At 39.3% G+C, this 18312-nt stretch overlaps 1 protein-coding gene across 2 annotated transcripts in view; it reads left to right on the top strand.

Moving 5' to 3' along the window:
• The window catches only part of mib2 (MIB E3 ubiquitin protein ligase 2), a 273357-nt gene extending 255570 nt beyond the window's left edge, over positions 1–17787 (top strand). For both annotated transcript variants that reach the window (XM_041206822.1, XM_041206821.1), the window contains exons 16-19: positions 115–293; positions 2714–2889; positions 8060–8125; positions 14777–17787. In XM_041206822.1, the coding sequence (XP_041062756.1) occupies positions 115–293; positions 2714–2889; positions 8060–8125; positions 14777–15018 (663 nt within the window). In that variant the 3' untranslated portion in view covers positions 15019–17787. The remainder of the gene's footprint in view (positions 1–114; positions 294–2713; positions 2890–8059; positions 8126–14776) is intronic.
• The last annotated feature ends 525 nt before the right edge of the window (positions 17788–18312 follow it).

Below are 18312 nucleotides of genomic sequence, written 5' to 3' on the forward strand. Positions count from 1 at the left end.
TGTACCATTTTCGCATTGATAACAAGTGAGTGTTATTAGCCTAACTGTTGTTCTGGCTGCACCATTATGTATTGTTTAAATGCTCATATTTTACTTTGTTTCTTTGCACCTTAGTTGCAGACTTCTGGGTTATTGGGATCTACTGAGCTTAATGTGGGTGCTGCCATTGCGTGCTTCCTGGCCCAGGATGGAGCAGATATTAACTACACCAACTACAAGGGCAAAACGCCACTCGATCTGGTCACACATGGCAGGATAATACAGATAGTCAAAAGTTTTGCAGAGAAATTCAGGTAAAATAGCATTATCCAATAACTATGTCATTTACTTCGAGATAATTATTTTGCTCTTGAGTACATTCTGCCCTTAACACAGACATTAAAAGTACACATTACGTTAACTTCATTATGCACCATGAGAGAGGGTAAAGTATTGAAAAAAAGAAAAGGTGAGCAGTCCTTGGCTGTAACCAAATGCTACCAGCTGGGCTTTAATGGCACGGAGCTTTAAACCACAAGTGAACCAGCCTTGTTGTATGTTTCTGCCCCCCGCCCATCCCAGCCCATAGTGTTATCCCCTCCCCTCCTGATGTCACTAATTCGTGCTGAGCTGAGGTGGTTAATGTCTGTGCTGCAGGACTGGGAGAGGGTTCCTGTCAAGGTTTCTATTTACGGCCATATCTGTGTGTGGACAGAATTGGACTTGGCTGCGATGCTTCTCCGGTCAAATAGGCTGCCAACATTCATGGTTTTGGTTCACACATGAAAAATGGACACTAGGGCAAGGCACAGACGATGCCCAACAGTTGGGGAACTGTACCCAAACATTAAACCAAAAATCCCTGTCACACTCAGTGTTATAGTTTTATTCATGGGAATACATTTTTTTAACAATCTGAGAAATTTATTCAGTGATTATTAGATCAATTTAAAACTTTAGTTTTCTTTTGACTCTATGCCCTCTTTTAAGCTTTATTTTAAAATGTGTCAGCTGATGATTGGAAGTTTACAGGTTCTCAATTAGTTCATATGCCTGATTAAACAATTTTTTTTCTTTATTCTTTCAGCATTTGTTGCCCACTCCTCTTTGCCCTTGAACTGAGTGTCTTGCTAGGCCATTTCACAGGGCGGTTAAGAGTCAACCACATTGCTGTGGACCAGGAGTCACATGTAGGCCAGACTGGCTAAGGAAGGCAAATTTCCAAATTATATTAATTTTACCATCAAACACTCAGGGCTGTGCTATTTCTGTCAGTGGCAGGAGATTAGATAACACACAGGGTTAGATAACACAGGGGATCTGATTAATTCTGTGAAAGTATTTTAAACCATGTTGTTAGAATTTGCCTTCCATGGAAGTCTCACTCAACCCTCTCCTTTGCCAATTGAAACCAAACAGTTGAGATGAATTGTGAAGCTCTGCTGTTGTTGGGCTGTACTATGAAATTGATCGGGGATATGTTTCAACTCCAGGGTCAGCCTTTATGAAACTAATCAAATTTTATTGCCACAATAATTGTGTGTATGTGTGTGTTTATGTTTATAAAAGCATCTCGATGCTTGTTACGAGTCAAAGGATGCAGTATTTTATAAGACAGAAGCATTATACCACATAAAGTCTTATTATTCTCCTAGAATGGGTGTTCCTTTGAGGTTACAAAGTCTACTTGCCATTAAGTAAACACTGGGTGAGTTCACACCATATCTGAGATTGCAGATGTCCTGCCTTTGCTGTTTTGTGTTCCTAAAGCGTTATTTTGTTTATTATACTTCAAAGTGTGACACAGAAAACTGAATGTGACACTTGGAAGTGTGATGGGCAGGAAATGCACTCCCAACCAAACTGGTCTACCTTTTCTGATTGTAATGCAGACAGTAACCCAGTTATGGTAAAGGATTCCCCTCAGTTAGAATTGGAAAACCTAAACTATTATTTTTCATAACATTATTACAAGCAAATCTCCTAAGGCACTGCTCATAGAACATCAGAGGATGCAGTGTTTTTTAAGGATAGGACTATTATACTATGTAATGATCTGCGTTGCCCTTCTGTTGAAGGAAAATTATATTTGCTTAAGGCCACGAAATCTAATGATACATAAACAATGGCCATTTAAACTGTTCCGAGTTCAGAATCTTGGCTTTGTTTTCTAGAAAATCAATTAAGAGGCAGATGTTGTAGCTCCACTATTTGTGTTTATGGAGTTTCTCCTGTAGATTCCAAATGCTACATTGAATTCTTTCTACTTTTTTATATAAATGTAATACGAAAATTTTGAGTGGTTTATGATGCCTGGAGTGTGATGTGGCAAGTGTGCACATATGTAACGTTTTTATAATGAGCGCTACATAAGCATATCTTCTGTTGTACATTGTGATTTGTAAAGCTATTGGTCCAGCCCCCTCACTCCACAGTTGTTAAAGGTTGAATTCCACAGTAGATGAATTTTCAAATCAGCCAATTGTGAATCACGTCACCAGGCAAGTGTTCCAAAGTGATGAGCACACTTGGCATTGTCTTACGGCTGATCTTGGTGCTTTTTTCATGATCATCCCGAAGAAGTTGTTGACTGGATGGCTGTATCCGCCCTGACATGATTGTGTAGTGCAAGGAGCCATATGGTGAACATAAGGGAGAGTTGGCAGAAATAGGCATTTTGTTTTAAAATTTCTTTAAGATAGGTCCTTTAATCTTCTGTCACTCTTTATTCCAGGGGATCACAGCTGCAGTCAGGTGGGACGACAGTTCTGCGACGAGTCCACACAACTCCAAACACCATGACAAATCTTTTACTCCCTGTATCAGCAGGTCCTGCTGAGTGTCTAGTGTGTTCTGAGCTGTCCTTACTGGTTCAGTTCACACCCTGTCAACACATTGTAGTATGTGAAGGTACAGTATGCAATCTGTAACGGGAAACTACAAACAACTATGTTCATTTAGATGTATTGTTGCTTATTAACAACATCCTTATAGTAAGTTGAGTTTTTATTTCCTGATGGAACAGATCATTAAGTCGTCAAAGGGTATGGGCAATGCTCTGAGCTAATTTTAACCATATTTGTTTCAATTTAACTCATTTTGCTAAAAATGCTGTTGATGTGATATACATGGACTTCAAAAGGCACCACACTTTCGGAAGGATGTGAAGGCATTAGAGAGGGTGCAGAAAAGATTCATGAGAATGGTTCCAGAGATGAGGAGCTTCAGTTACGTAAAAAGATTAAAGAGGTTGTGACTGTTTTCCTTGGTGAAGGGAAGGCTTTGCGGAGATTTGATAGAAGTATTTGAAATAATGAGGGGTCTAGACAGAGTAGATAGGGAGAAACTATTCCCATTGCTGGAAGGATCAAGAACCAGACGGCACAGATTTAAGGTAATTGACAAAAGAAGCAATGGTGACGCGGAAAATATCTTTCATGTAGCGAGTTAGGACCTGGAATGCATTGCCTGAGAGCTTACTGGAGGCAGGGTCAATTAAGCTTTCAAAAGAAAATTAGATAATTATCTGTAAAGGAAAAGTTTGCAGGGGAGTGGCACAAGGTGAGTTGTTCCTTCAGAGGGCCAGGAAGATATGATGGGCCGAATGGCCACCCCCTCTGCTGTAATGATTCTATGCAGGGGAGGTATATTTATCTTCAATAATAATGAAATGACACTGAAGTGGCAGAAATATGTCACTATCAAGGACAAGCTGTAAGGATTTGGGTAACAATAATTAAAAGGAAACAATCAATCATATTGCCCTGCAATATATTTCGATGCGCTCTAGCAGTTACTTATTTGCTATAAACGATATTCCACAGACAAAAAAAATTAACAACTAGCGCCTGTAATTAGTGGAAAGCACAGTAATAGAGTCTAACAAAAACAGTTTTGCAAAGAAGGTACAAAGTGTGCCAGTATGTGACTGAGCCAACACTGTCTCTTGTTCTCCGAGACTTGACAGAAGGTCTGAAAGTGGGTGAACAAATTAAAGGAAATACAAAGGTACAGCAGAAATATTACTTCAAAGCACAGCACAGGGCGTGTTTGCACATGAAATGAAGGAATAATTCTAAAAGTTAAATGCGAAGAAGTGCTGTCTTGATGCCAAGGAATAAAAAGGGAAATGCAGCAAGTGAGATATAAAAAGTAAAATAGCATGGTCATGAAAATTGCGCTATACCCGTTACAATGGGAGAGGGAATGTTCTGTAGAAAGAAACATCATTGGATCAAATCACCATGCTGTAGTCTCACCTATGATATTTTAAGGTGCAACTAAGATATTACGGAAGGGCAGACTATGCTACAGGTGCAGGAGCCTGAAATCTTAAGGATCTCGCTTCATATAAGGAAGCTATGTTTAATTTGTTCTGTTTTTCTCCTCCTACTTTAACCTTCCTGGGGTGAGGGTTATTATCTATGCAAGGTGGGCTCCCTCTATCATCCCCACCACCAAAAAGGACTGAGCTGAGGCCTAAGATAACTATAATTTTGAGATCTGAATTTAGGGATAGATGCTCCAGTAGTGGGTCTCATCCTTCAGGCCATCCTACACTGTCCCCCAAGACCACCACCACTCCCTCTTTTGGAGGTCCTTGGGATCGATGGTGTCACTGGTGGGTCTACAGGCCCTTCCTGCTGTCATTTTCATGAAGCAAAGCAGCGATGCGGTTTTCAAAAGCTTCATTGCTAAGATAGGAGAGTAAAATCTATAGGCAGGGCAGGACTGCAGTTGTGTTGCTTCCTACCTAATTTTCCTGCAGTCTGAATTTCCCAGTTTGCATTTCATGCGCTTTATTGGAGGAGAGTACAACCTATTGTATAGAAGATGTTAAGACTATGAAGATTGGAGGATAGGATGGAACTCATGGTAACTACCAAATTAATTATTCACTGTATAATTTTTGTGGTGTGTTAGATTATTTATCCATAAATGCTGATAATGTCCAAGCACATAATTGTGCACACATCAGTACAGCCCCCAAATAAATAATGTTCAATTGCTCATAAAATACCAGCTACTCTATTCAGAGAGAAAGCAGAATCACAGAATTGTTACAGTGCAGAAGGAGGCCATTTGGCCCATCATGTCTACACTGGCTCTCCAAATGAGCATTATGACTCAGTACCATTCTCCTGCCTTTTCCCCATAACCCTGCACATAATCATCTAACACCTCCTTGAATGAGTTTATTGAACCTTCCTCCACTGCACTTCCAGGCAGTGCATCCAAGACCCGAACCACTCGCTGTGTGAAAATTTTTTTCTCACATTGCATTTGCTTCTTTTGCAAATCACTTTAAATCTGTGCCCTCTCATTCTTGATCCTTTTACAAGCAGGAGCAGTTTTTCCTGATCTACTCTGTCCAGCCCCTTCGTGATTTTGAACACCTCTATCAAATCTCCTCTTAGCCTTTTTCTGTCCAAGGAGAAAAGTCCCAAGTTCTCCAACCTATCTTCATAACTGAAGTTTCTCATCCCTGGAACCATTTTTGTAAACCTCTTCTGCAGTCTCTTCAATGCCTTCACATCCTTCCTTAAGTGTGGTGCCCAGAACTGTACACAATACTCCAGCTGAGGTCTAACTTGTGTCCTATACAAGTTCATCATAACCTTCTTGCTCTTGTACTCTATGTCCCTATTGATAAAGCCCAGGATACTGTATGTTTTACTAACTGCTCTCTCCACCTCTGCTGCCACCTTTAATGACTTATGCATAGATACACCCAGGTCCTTCTGCTCCTGCACACCCCTTATTTTATATTATTTCTCCATGTTGTTCCTACCAAAATGAATTAACTTACACTTCTCTGAACTGAACTTCATCTGCCACCCATCTGTCCACGCCACCAACTTGTCTGCCTTTTTGAAGTTCTACACCCTCCTCACAGTTCATAATGGTTCCAAGTTTTGTATCTTCTTCAAACTTTGTCCCCTGTACACCAAGATCTAGATCATTAATATATATCAGTAAAAGCAAGGGTCTCAATAACAACCCCAGGGGAGCTCCACTACAAACCTTCCTCCAGCCTGAAAAATATCCATTAACTGTCGCTCGCTGCAGAGATAGTGGAGGCATTGGTCGAAATATTCCAGAACTCGCTGGATTCCGGGAGGGTCCCAGTGGATTGGAAAACCGCTAATGTGACACCCCTGTTCAAGATGGGAGGGAAACAAAAAACAGGAAACTATAGGCCATTCATCTGTCGTTGGGAAAGTGCTGGAGTCTATTACTAAGGAATAGGACGCTCATGGTATTGGGGGTAATATATGGATTGAGGATTGGTTAACAAACAGAAGACAGGGAGTCCGGGATTAATGGGTCTTTTTCAGGTTGGAAAGACGTAACTAGTGGAGTACAGCAAGGATCAGTCCTAGGCTCCTCAATTATTTGCTATCTATATCAATGACTTGGAGAAGGGGGCAGAGTGTAAGTATCCAAATTTACTGACGATACAAAAATAGGTCGGAGGGCATGTTGTGATGAGGGCATAAGAAATCTACAAGGGGATAAAGACAGGTTGAGTGAGTGGGCAAAAACTTGGCAGATGGAGTTTAATGTAGCAAAGTGTGAGGTCATGCACTTTGGTAGGGAGAATCAAAAGGCAAACTATGATTAAAACAGAGAGAGACTCCAAGAAAGTGCAGCACAAAGGGATCTTGGTGTTTTTGTGTATAAAACACAAGAAGTTAGCATGCAGGTTCAGCAAGTGTGTAAGAAGGCAAATGAAATTTTGGCCCATATTGCTAGAGGGTTGGAGTTTAAAAATAGGGAAGTCTCGTTACAACTATACAGGATGTAGGTGAGGCAGCACCTGGAGTACTATGTACAGTTTTGGTCCCTGTATTTAAGAAAGGGTATACTGACATTGGAGACAGTTCAAAAGAGATTCACTAGACTGATTCCTGGGTGAAGGGGTTGACTTATCAAGAACGGCTAAACAGGTTAGGCCTTTATTCATTAGAGTTTAGAAGAATGAGGAGTGATCTTATTGAAATGTACAAGATTCTGAGGGGGCTTGACAGGGTAGATGTCGAGAAGCTGTTTCCACTAGTGGAGGAATCTCGAACTAGGGGACATAGTTACAGAATAAGGGGACACTCATTTAAAACTGAGATGCAAAGGAATTTCTTCTCTGAGGGCAGTGAATGCCTGCAATTCTCTACCCCAGAGAGTTGTGGAGGCTAGATCACTAATTATTTGAAGAGGAGGTAGATAAATTTTTGAAATATCAGGGAATTGAGGGCTATGAGGAGCTGGCACGAAAGTGGCCTGTCGCAGATCAGCCATGACCTTATTGAATGGCAGGGCAAGCTTGAGGGGCCAAATGGCCTACTCTTCCTATTTCTAATGTTCGTATGTTTCCTATTACTCCGTCAATTTTATATCCATATTGCTACTGTCCCTTTTATTCCGTGAAGTATTTTGCTCAAGTCTGCTGTGTGGCACTGTATTGAATGCCTTTTGGAAGTCCATGTACACCACATCAATAGCATTACCCTCATCAACCCTCTCTGTTACCTCTTCAGAAAACTCCAGCAAGTTAGTTAAACACAATTTTCCCTTAAGAAATCCATGCTGGCTGTTCCTAATCACCCCACATTTTTCCATGTGACTATTAATTCTATCCTGAATAATTATTTCTAGAACCTTCCCCACCACCAAAGGTAAATTGACTGGTCTGTAATTGCTGGGCTTATCCTTACAATCTTTTTTGAACAAGGGTGTAATGTTTGCAGAATGCAGTGACCATTGTCCCACACCCAAAAGGAATCACACCCAATGACCAACCATTACTGCACCCACCTGAAGCACTTGCACAGATATACTGCAGTGGGGAACTAGATGGTGATATTGATGTGGAAGCACAGTGTGATGTACCAGCCCAATGTGTTAGCTTATCTGATTTTAAAAAGTTCAAGATATTTTTGTGAACCTGTTCAGAAGTACCTAGCATGCTAATCTCTAATCTTTTTTATCATTACATTCACACTATGTATTACAAAAACGTAAAACAAAATGGAAGATGTATTGTAGGTGCTGATTTCTGACAAGTTTCTTATTTAATTCATAGAGTGCTCTGTAAGAATGAAGAAATGCATCAAATGCCAAGTGTCCATAACGAAGAAAATGAGACATGGTAATGTATTTAAATCATTCATAATTGAAACACTATTTGCAGCACAACTCTTACATATTTGGTTTAGATGTAGCCCAGAGAGAATCTGGTTGCTGAGTGACACAAATAAACTTGGTGAGTTCTATTCTAAGGACGAGGAATACTACGTTCCCGTATATATAGCCACAAACTCAATGGTTTGCAGTTTTCATGTAAAAATGGATGGATTCTTGGCATATATTTTACAGGATGGATAGATTTAGCCATAGAGTTCTCCATTGATAATGGTTAACAGGATGCAGATTTTTGTTGAATGTGACTGGTTTTCCACCCTTCCACCCAAAATGGCACACTTCACTGCTGTGTACCTCCCCTAATGAAAGCAGGCATGCTTGAATATCAGTCAAAGTAGAGTTAAAATAGAAATGTTCCAAGTTTAGGAATGCAATGTTGTATAATCACAGCTCCTAAGGCACACAAAAAATATCCTCCTTAAAATAAAACAAGATATTTGCAGCAGTCACCAAGTACTTTTTAACTGTGTTAATCTTACTTCAGTATTTAAGCAGTCGCTAAATTGGCCAAATTAGTATCAGGCAAACATTATTATTCACAGAGCTCTGCTTCAGTAAGGCCAAAGGCCACCACACTGGAACAGGAATTCGGTGCCACTAACATCATTGTGTGTCTGGAACAGCAAATCGCCTGCCACTTTACCCATAGACGCATGCGGGGTGCTGCTGACATTATTGTGTGCCCATTGAACGCTCACTGTCCACTTGTTCACCCAGCTCGCTGCTTTCTTGCCACCCTACTCGCTGCTTCCTCACCATCCCACTCCCAGCCCTTGGCCTCTTTGCTTGCCACCCCCTTCACTGCCTGTGGACAGTGAGAGAGCAGGGCAGCGAGTGGGAGGGGGGGCATTGAGGTGTCGGGAGCAGGTCAGCCACTAAGGCAGCGAGCAGGGTAGCGAGCAAGTCACAATTGCGATCCCAGCATTTTTAATTGGTATTTTGGGGGGGGTTCAGCTTTCTGTAAAAACTGAAGGACTTAACAATGGTGAAAATAACCTTTTTATTGATGCTGCGCTTGTTTAAATATCTTTACATTGCTCAATATTGTGGATGGCCCAATTCTTTGATACAGGCAGCCACCTATGGCATCAGTGATGTCACGAGCACTGTGACTGAATGTCCTGTGAATGTGCCCCCTGCAGTTGCAGCCTTCCAAAAAATCTCAATTCCTTAAATTTGTTAATTACAGAGATAAAGTAGCAACAAGGAAGAATTGAAATGCTAATGGGTACTTTCAAAAGTGAATATTAACGACAGTTATTGCAGTGTGTATATTGTATCAGTTTTTAGTGTAGAGGCAAGACTGAAAGAGTGTGAGGAAATCAGTTCATTAATACTGTATGGCAGAGTGGGTTTATTATCAAATATTTTATTTTGGCTAATCAGGATATTGTGTGGTGTCAGTAGCTTATTCTCCTATTTCTTATGTACTTGCTGCCCCTCTGCAACATTATCCAAAAACTACATCAGGTTCCACATGTACAATGGTTACACCTAACTCGATCTCACCACCACCTCTCTCTACCCCCCTACTGTTTCCAGTTGCCACACTGATTGTCTGACATCCAATACTGGATGAGCAGAAAATTCCTCCAGCTAAATTTTGGGAAGGCCAAAGTTATGGCCTTTGGCTCCCAGGACAAACTCTTTTTCGTAGCCACCAACTCCATCCTCTCCCTGGTGACTATTAGAGGCTGAACTAGATTGTTTTGCAATCATGGTGTTGTACTTGACACTCAGATGTATTAACCACATTTGCATTATCATTAAAACCATCATAGGGGGAGCAGTAATGTCACTGGACTAGTAATCCAGAAGTGCAGACTAAGCCCTGGGGGCCGGGGTTCAAATCCCACCATGGCAGCTGATGTAATTTAAATTCAATTAATTAACCTGGAATATAAAGCTAGTCTCAATAATGGTGACCATGACAACTATCATTGAGAGTTGTAAAAACCCACCTCCCCCTTAAAGGAAGGAAATCTGCCATGCTTACCCAGTCTGACCTACATGTGACTCCACTAAAATGGTCTAGCAAGCCATTTAGTTCAAAAGCAATTAGAGATGGGCAACAAATGATGGCCTTGCCAATGATGTCCACATCCCATGAAAGAATAAAGAAATCTATTTCAACCTCCATAACATCACCCAATTCCATCAATCCTTAGCTCATCTGCTGCTCATCCATGTATTTGTTACCTCTAGATTTGACTATTCCATTACACATCTTGCCAGACTCCCACCTTCTCCCCTCCATAAACATGAGGTCATCCAAAACTCTGTTACCCGTGTCCTTACTCATACCAAGTCCCATCCACAAATCACTGACCTATGTTGGCACTTGGCAGGGCAACATCTCGATTTTAAAATTCTCATCCTTGATTTCAAGTCCCTCCATGGCCTCGCCCCTCACCTTTTCTGTAATCTCTTCCAGCCCCACTATAACCCTCCAAGATGCCTGTGCTCCTTCAATCCTGGCCTTTTGAGCCACCCGATTTTAATCTTTCCACCATTGTTGACTGTGCCTTCGACTGTCAAAGGTCAAAACTCTGGAATTCTCTCCCTGAACCTCTGCCTCTCCACGTCCCTCTCTCCTTCTTTAGGATGCTGCTTAATCTCTGACCAGGCTTTTGGCCATATAGCTTAATTTGACAGCGAATCACAGATATATTTTGTTTTATAATGCTCCTGTGAAGTTTCTTAGGATGTTTTATTACATTAAAGGCGCTAAATAAATACGATTTGTTGTCCTTCAGAAATAACAACAAGGCCATTGTAGCAAGTGTGCTTTTGGGGGAGAAAAAAGTTATAATTTATGTTTGGGTGATGCTCCCATTAAGGACGAGGTTTCTCTGAAAGGGGGTTTTCTGGTAAAGCACCTGACTTCCAGTAAATGATCACATGACCAAGTTGCTTAGGACATAAACAATATAAATAAGGTGTTAATTAAGGGTGAGTAGATTCCTGGGGGTGATTCTCTGTTCAAGCAGTTTAGTTTTAGTTTAATACTAACTGGAATGAAGGAAACACCTCTTTGAAGAAGGATTCAGTTGAAATCTTGGGTGTTGGCTAAAAGAGTTAAAATTCTTTTAACAGTGGGTTGAATTTCTGGTATAGCCAAGCTGAGTGAGATTTTTAGATGCAAATCTCCAGAGTTAAAACATATTAGAACCAGAAGGATTCTGACTTGAGATGACTACGCATAAGGTGCTAGCAACACCAATGTTGAACAGGGCGTTTACAATCGTAGGATGGTTGAAGGCAATTTAAAGGGAAAACCTACCAGAAATAAGTGGAAGGCCCAAAAAATCTCAACCCTTTGAAACAGTACTCAGACCAAGCGGTTAATCTAATTTTTCATTAGTATCTGAGTTGAGTTTTGGGTGTAAGTCTAATGAGTATAGAAGAAAGGTGTCTTTAAAGAGCTTGGCTTAGATTATAAGGAGCTTAATTTATTGTACGTTTAACATCTTTAACTGACTATTTAAGATAGAATTTAGTTGTTAGGATTGAGGTTCTTTTATTTTGGTGTAGTAAAATTCTTTTGATTGAAACCATGAACCTTATGGCTTCATTCTTTTGGCACATACCTGGGTTTTCAGATTCTTTTAAAAAAAAAGTTACTGGTCTCTACCAAGATCATAACACAAGTTAATTGTAGAAACTATAGCAAATGAGAAAAATGCAGTGTAGTAAGTGTAAGAGCAGGTGATGAACTGAATCAATGAGTGAGAATTTATTTTTTCTTTGAGTGGTAGCAGTGTCATGTGAAATGAAGCATTGCTACTTATAGCAAAGAAGGGTTCTTTTTTCCCTGTCTTCAAGCTGAAAGATTAAAAAACTGTTTGTTTTAAGGGCTTTATTAGTTTGAAATGATAATGCTTACTTGTAATTTCAGTATGTTTTCCAAATTGGATGTTAATGCAAGATTCCAACTCTCTTGTGGAGCTTCCAGCCAGAGCATTTATAAATGTGGAAACCTAGGTGAAGGGACGAAGCCAATAGTACGCAACACCACCTAATTGAAAAGAGTAGAAGAGCTCAAGGTAACTGAGGAACCAATAGGATAAGAGGGGAGAGGGAAAAAAATAAGGTCCCCATGAGAGTAAGTATAAGAATAAGATTAAGAAGGAGGAAGAAAGAATTTAAAAGAGTCTGACAACAACTTCAAGATGCAAATATCCTGAGCTTCTTAAAGAAAGGACTTGCATTTATACAATCTCGTGATGTCTCACAGCACCTAAAATATAATGGCCCGGATTTTGCAGTCAGTGGCAAACAGACAGCGCTGTCCATTCATTGCACTTGGCGCTGCTCACAGACTTGCGGCCTTTGTGCAACAACCTACAGTGATCACGAGTCCAATCTAGTTCGGCGAATTCTACAGGGTATGCAGTACCGTGTCTTTTCAACCAATCCTTACTGAGACGTGCAGAGTCTAAACCAGGAAGCTTAAATTAAAATAGTTAATTCAGTGAAAAAAATGTATGGAAAGCAAGATAAAGCGAGGGAAAGAAGTATGAGTTAAGAGGAGAGGGAGAGATCAAAGAGAATGAAAATGTTTTATTTTCATTTTTATTTACATTTCCAACAATAATTGAAATCTGGAAGAATCAGACTCCACACTAGTAATAGTAAATTTTCAGTGGCAGAGAGATTGTTTGGTAGTAATTTACACTAATCATGCAGTTTAAAAATTTACTTAAACTTGAATACACCAGCCCTAACTTTTTCTGGCCTATTTAGTGAATGTCTAATAGGTAAGTACCACAACTTCAAACCTTCCATTGTGATTGACTTTCTCGCCGAGGAGCACGGCAAATTGGAACTTTTTGATTTCTTCATTTAACAATGCGTGTGCAGACACCGGAGGTCACTGTTCAATTGACTGCTTAATAACACAAAGCAGTGATATCTTCACCACTTTTCCTAATACAAAATTCTGGCCATTGAATTGCTTTACAGAGCTGCTATGTAGGCAGCAATGGTAGTGAGTGACCAGTTGATCTAATTTTCAGAGTAAGGTTCGGAAGAAAGGATGATAGTCAAGGCACTGGGAGAATTCTCTGCTGCTCTTTGAATAGTGAGGTGGATCCTAATATTCCCAGCATTGAGGAGACGGGAACAGAGATGAGACAGTAGGAAAAATGTTTGCTGAGGAGACTTTACTACTTTATTCGCCCTCTGCTATTTTCCCGAGGGCGGGGAAGGGAGCAGGCTGTGAAACAGGCCCACCCCTATTAATTTGGCATTTAACATCATTTTGGGCTTATCAGGAGAACACCTCGGTTAATTTTTAACATGGCAGCTGGACTTGAACCACTGTTGGGAATCATTCCAGCTCAGTGGAGGAGGTTACAGGGTTGGCTGTAAGCTTATGTGAGAAGATGCAGTTCAAAGTGAAAATGAAGAGGCTGAGCATGGCAGAGGGGTTCTTATGCATAAAAATTCACTGACTTTAAAGAACACACCACCAGCCTAAACTGTCCCAGATTCCAGACTTCCTGCTGCCGTCCGAAATGTGGGAAATTTTAACTTTGTCACCTTTTGTTCCAAAACATTATATGTGCAAACAGCTGCTGAAGCAAGTCATAATGTGGCCTGCTTTTTGACTGACATGCCTCAGCTCCCATGTCCTTGCTGGCTCTTTGGACGGTAGACCTGTCCCTTGGCAATTAACTCCCCAACTCGGTCAAAATAGCAACCGCTTCCTGTTCGGTGTCGGGACAGGTTCGCAACCTGGAATTGAACCCGCCTCCTGATTCCCACCTCCACAGGAAAATCCAGCCTGTGGTGTCTCTAATACACACCTGTGTGGCAGAAAGGTAGATGGCATGCCTAACAAAACAGCTTGGCAGTTTCACGGGCTAAAAATGAGGAGTGGGACTTGAACCCACTACCTTCTGATTCAGAAGCAGTCTACCCTTACAGTTGAGCCAAGCTGAATCTTTCCAATCTGATGGTATTATACCAAGTGACTCTAGAAGATCAGAAGGTTACACTGTTTTTTGTTAAAGCATGGAGCAAATAATTATAATGAGAGTTTTATAATACTGATGTTCTGAAATAAGGCAAATTTTTTTGCACTAATTATACCGATGTTTGAAGATGTTTAGAAATATTAAAATTGCTTTTTACATTGCAGTATTTTTGTGGTTCATCAGAGATTGTAGTAGGTTGTTGTAAATCAGATTTTGTTTACATTTAAAAGCTATTTAAAGAAAATGCAATTTATTTGTTATAGCTAATTTTAAAAAAAATTAATACTTAAATCCAATGTATCTAGGTCAAAATAGTCACTCCTGTTATCATCCAATTGTACAATCTGGTTCTCAGTATTTATTGACTGCAGATACTTTCAAGTATATTGATTCATGACCTAACATGCATAGCATAAAACTATTGTATTGTGATAGGGCTTGAGAAACATGTATCTTGTACCTACCTGTACTAAACTCTGAATTACTGGTTTGTCTCCCAAGACATTTTCAAAATTCACTATATTCAATTTATTTGAGTTGTGCAAATCTTAATGTTGTCACTCTAGGGCTGATGGTATACATGTTAACAAGACTGACAGAATGTTTTCATGTGGCAGATAACACAGAAGTTGAAAGCAGCTCTACTGCTGAACCGCCAGATCAGAGAAAACTGCTGGAACAGCTCCAGTCTCGATACAGGCAAATGGAGGAAAGGATAACATGCCCCATATGCATTGACAACCAGATTAAACTGGTGTTCCAGTGTGGCCACAGTTCCTGTCTAGAGTGCAGTGTTGCCCTGAAAGCATGCCCCATTTGTCGTCAGAACATTCGGGAACGGATACAGATTTTTGTTTGATGCATGGCAAGCCTTCTTTTCTATAATTCTGTTCTTTCAGAACATTTTCTGTACTGTACCTTTTCTGTGGTACACTGTGTTTGTGTTTGTAATCACCTTCAGTTTTAGTCCTTGGCACCAGTGCAATTAGAATCCGTGTGATTGAGGTTTGTACATGCTGTTATCCAGCAAGAGACTAGAATTGCATTTTTGATAACTCGAATGCCCACTGTGAGGATTCAGTGGATGATATGTTAACAACAAAAGAGTAAACTTGTACATAACATGAGGCAAGTTTATTAATCGTTGAATGTTGGCCCTGTTAATAGTTGCAAATGCTTGCGAAATGCACAAAGCTACAGTAAAAAAAACCTTACTGTGTATGTATTTATATAAAAACTACAGTGTAATATAATCCATAATCTAACAACTGTGGCTTATGGTCAGTTGTATATATTTAAACGTTCCAGGAATATAAAATGGTACTTCAACAATCTTCCAGGTACAACGCCTATCAGCCAGTGCTAACCTTTTCCATCTATATCTCTATCTAGCAACAAAACAACAGCTTCTGCAACAGAGAATTAATTATTTCAAATAATAAAATCATTAATTTTTGAAAACTTTATTTTAAACATAACTTTTCTTCTGTTATTCTGTCATCGTAGCGTGATTAGACAGCTAATATATTACACTAAATGTTGTCCTGGATATGTGATAAAATGTCAGAAAAGATTGTGACTGAGCAGGGACGGTAACAGCTAGAATATCAAATCGATTAATTAAATATTTAAATATGAAGCTGTATGTTGTGGGTGATTCTGTGTTTATAAATGTAGTTAGTTTATTTGCCTGGAACCATATTAGGCGATTTGATTCGATCCACTATACCATCTGAACACGGCAAAGTAAAATGGTAATGAAAATAAATTTAAAGTTCCATAGAAAATAATGAGAATTAATGCTTGTTTTGGTCTGTGAAATATTAATCTTCTCACCCAGACATTCTATTGTAAAATGTGTTTATGTTTAAATATTCCAGGAAAATAAAAATCAACAGAAATACGAATTAGATGCAGTTCCATCAAGGATTCTCAAACTAGAGACAGTTCCAATTCACCGGTCTAATTTTCACATTGAGTATTGTATTCAAGGGAGCAAAACAGAAATGAGGTCAGTGTAGTAATGAGATTCTGAATCTGGATAACTGCTGTGTTCTTTGTAAAGGTGTTACTACTAGGCACACTAGTGATACCTAGGGACGCAGCTTTAATACTATGTTAACTTCTGTTTTTATTACATTGGCAGACTGTTCACGATGGATTTCTTTAGTGTTTAATTAAAATGTAAATTATACATTGGTTTGTGGGCCTGAAGTTGGACCTAAAATTTTGAGACTTGGCAAGGCCATGATGTGGCAATGTTATATCATGACCTAATGTTCTCCATTTTGCCTGGGAAGGTTACAACATTGTGTCACAAAGAATAAGTTACTTCAAACTCAACAGGCAAAGCTGGAAAGTGCCATCAATTCATTAGGCAAGATCAAGATGCTTAAGTTCATAGTTTTTACAAGTTGGTATAAAAAGCTAAAAATACAAAAGATTGACATAGTATCAATCATAGCATTATTATATAAATAAAATTCAAAGAAAAATGCTTTGACAAAAAATACTACACTTTAGTCTTGATACATAGACATATTAAATTACCTGTTTATTTGAATCAGAGGAACATGAAGAAATAGTATTATGACTGTTTGGTGTTACTTTAATCAAGAAAATGATTGTAACAGTGAAAATTGGGATTTGAGGAAGACCATGGCAACATTTGGAGAAGATTGATGCATTTTGTGAGACTTATTCCACCAATTTAAACCATAAAGGTCCATGTTTAATTTGATGACACAAAACAGCATTTAACAGGTGAAGATAAATTTACAAATGCAACTTGGAAAAGCAAATCAGACTTGGTATATTGGTATTTTGGTATATTTTGGTTAGTGTATAGATTATATTGCTGATATGTGTTGGTGTGGAGTACTTTTTTCTGAAACCTGATGAAATTATTAGTATGTCATTTAGTTGAAATGTTGCTTAGTTCAGCAGCCTTTATTAAGTTGAATTTCACAGATTTGGGCAACAGGTTTATATGTGCCAAACAGATTGTATCATTGAGGAAAGTGTATGGTCAGGAATTGCTGTTTAAATAAACTTGCAGTTCCTAAATGCCTGGCTTTCTTGTGCACATTCCTCCTCGATCTTAAACTCTTTCTTGAAATTAAAAAAGGTGCATGAATTGATATTCAAGTCTTGGATCAAAGAGGGAAGATTTTTGTTCAGTTTTGTTGACTCTGGGTTCATGGAAAACTCTGTTTTTTAAGATGAGGGAGGGAGAGGGAGAATTGTAGCCTTTGCTGAACCTTGGGGCTATTCTATTTGTGAAGACGAACTGGCCAAACCATTCCAGGATTTGACTTTTGACAATAGACCACTTCATCATAAACCAGTGTCATTAATCAACCAATTTGGAAAATATTGGAAATATTGTCTGTTCCTTTTCGCACCTTAATAATGAGAAAGTATTTATGCCCAGAAGAACAACAGAAAGATTAGCAAAAAAAACCCACAGCAAATAGAATGGAAAATGTGAGACCACAGGACTTGGTACTGTATTTTTAGCTAAACATCTGCATTGGAAGTTTTGTTCTCATGGCCTTATTGTTTCCTGCTGGGTTACTGTATTCTCATGTTGAAGTTCTATACTGTGAATAAATTATTTTGAATTACAGTTGTGATTCATGACTCCGGTTACATTAAAATAAGGAGCATTTATTCCACTATTGACTGAAGAAAGAAACTTTTTGAACGGAATGTTCCTGAATCTCTCATATTCAGATGTGAATTTGGGTATAAATTGTGTTCCTGATGGGCCCTGCACCATGAAATAACAATGAAATTCTCTCAAGAACTGCTTAATAGAACAACGAGCTTTTATTAGATCATATCCACCTGTGAATAGAGGACAGTTATTTAGGTATGAGAGTATTGACCATCATAAGTATCTCAAAGATTGTCAGATAACTTTGATTCTCAGGACAGATGATATTGAGTCAAAATTTTCCTGGATTGCATTTCTGCGTCGATGCCTGAAAGAAGCAGAGCACCACAAATGTGCTGTACCTTTCCAGAGTCAGAATCAGCCCAATTTCCCCTAGTGCTGGCTGACCCTTTCTAAAGTGAAGTAATCTTTGGTGCAATGCCTTTGGTCCTAGCTAGTGGCCTGGGGCTTCAAGTTCCAGTGAAAATTTGTTAG

Source organism: Carcharodon carcharias, chromosome 15, assembly GCF_017639515.1.
Source record: "Carcharodon carcharias isolate sCarCar2 chromosome 15, sCarCar2.pri, whole genome shotgun sequence".
NCBI lineage: Eukaryota > Metazoa > Chordata > Chondrichthyes > Lamniformes > Lamnidae > Carcharodon > Carcharodon carcharias.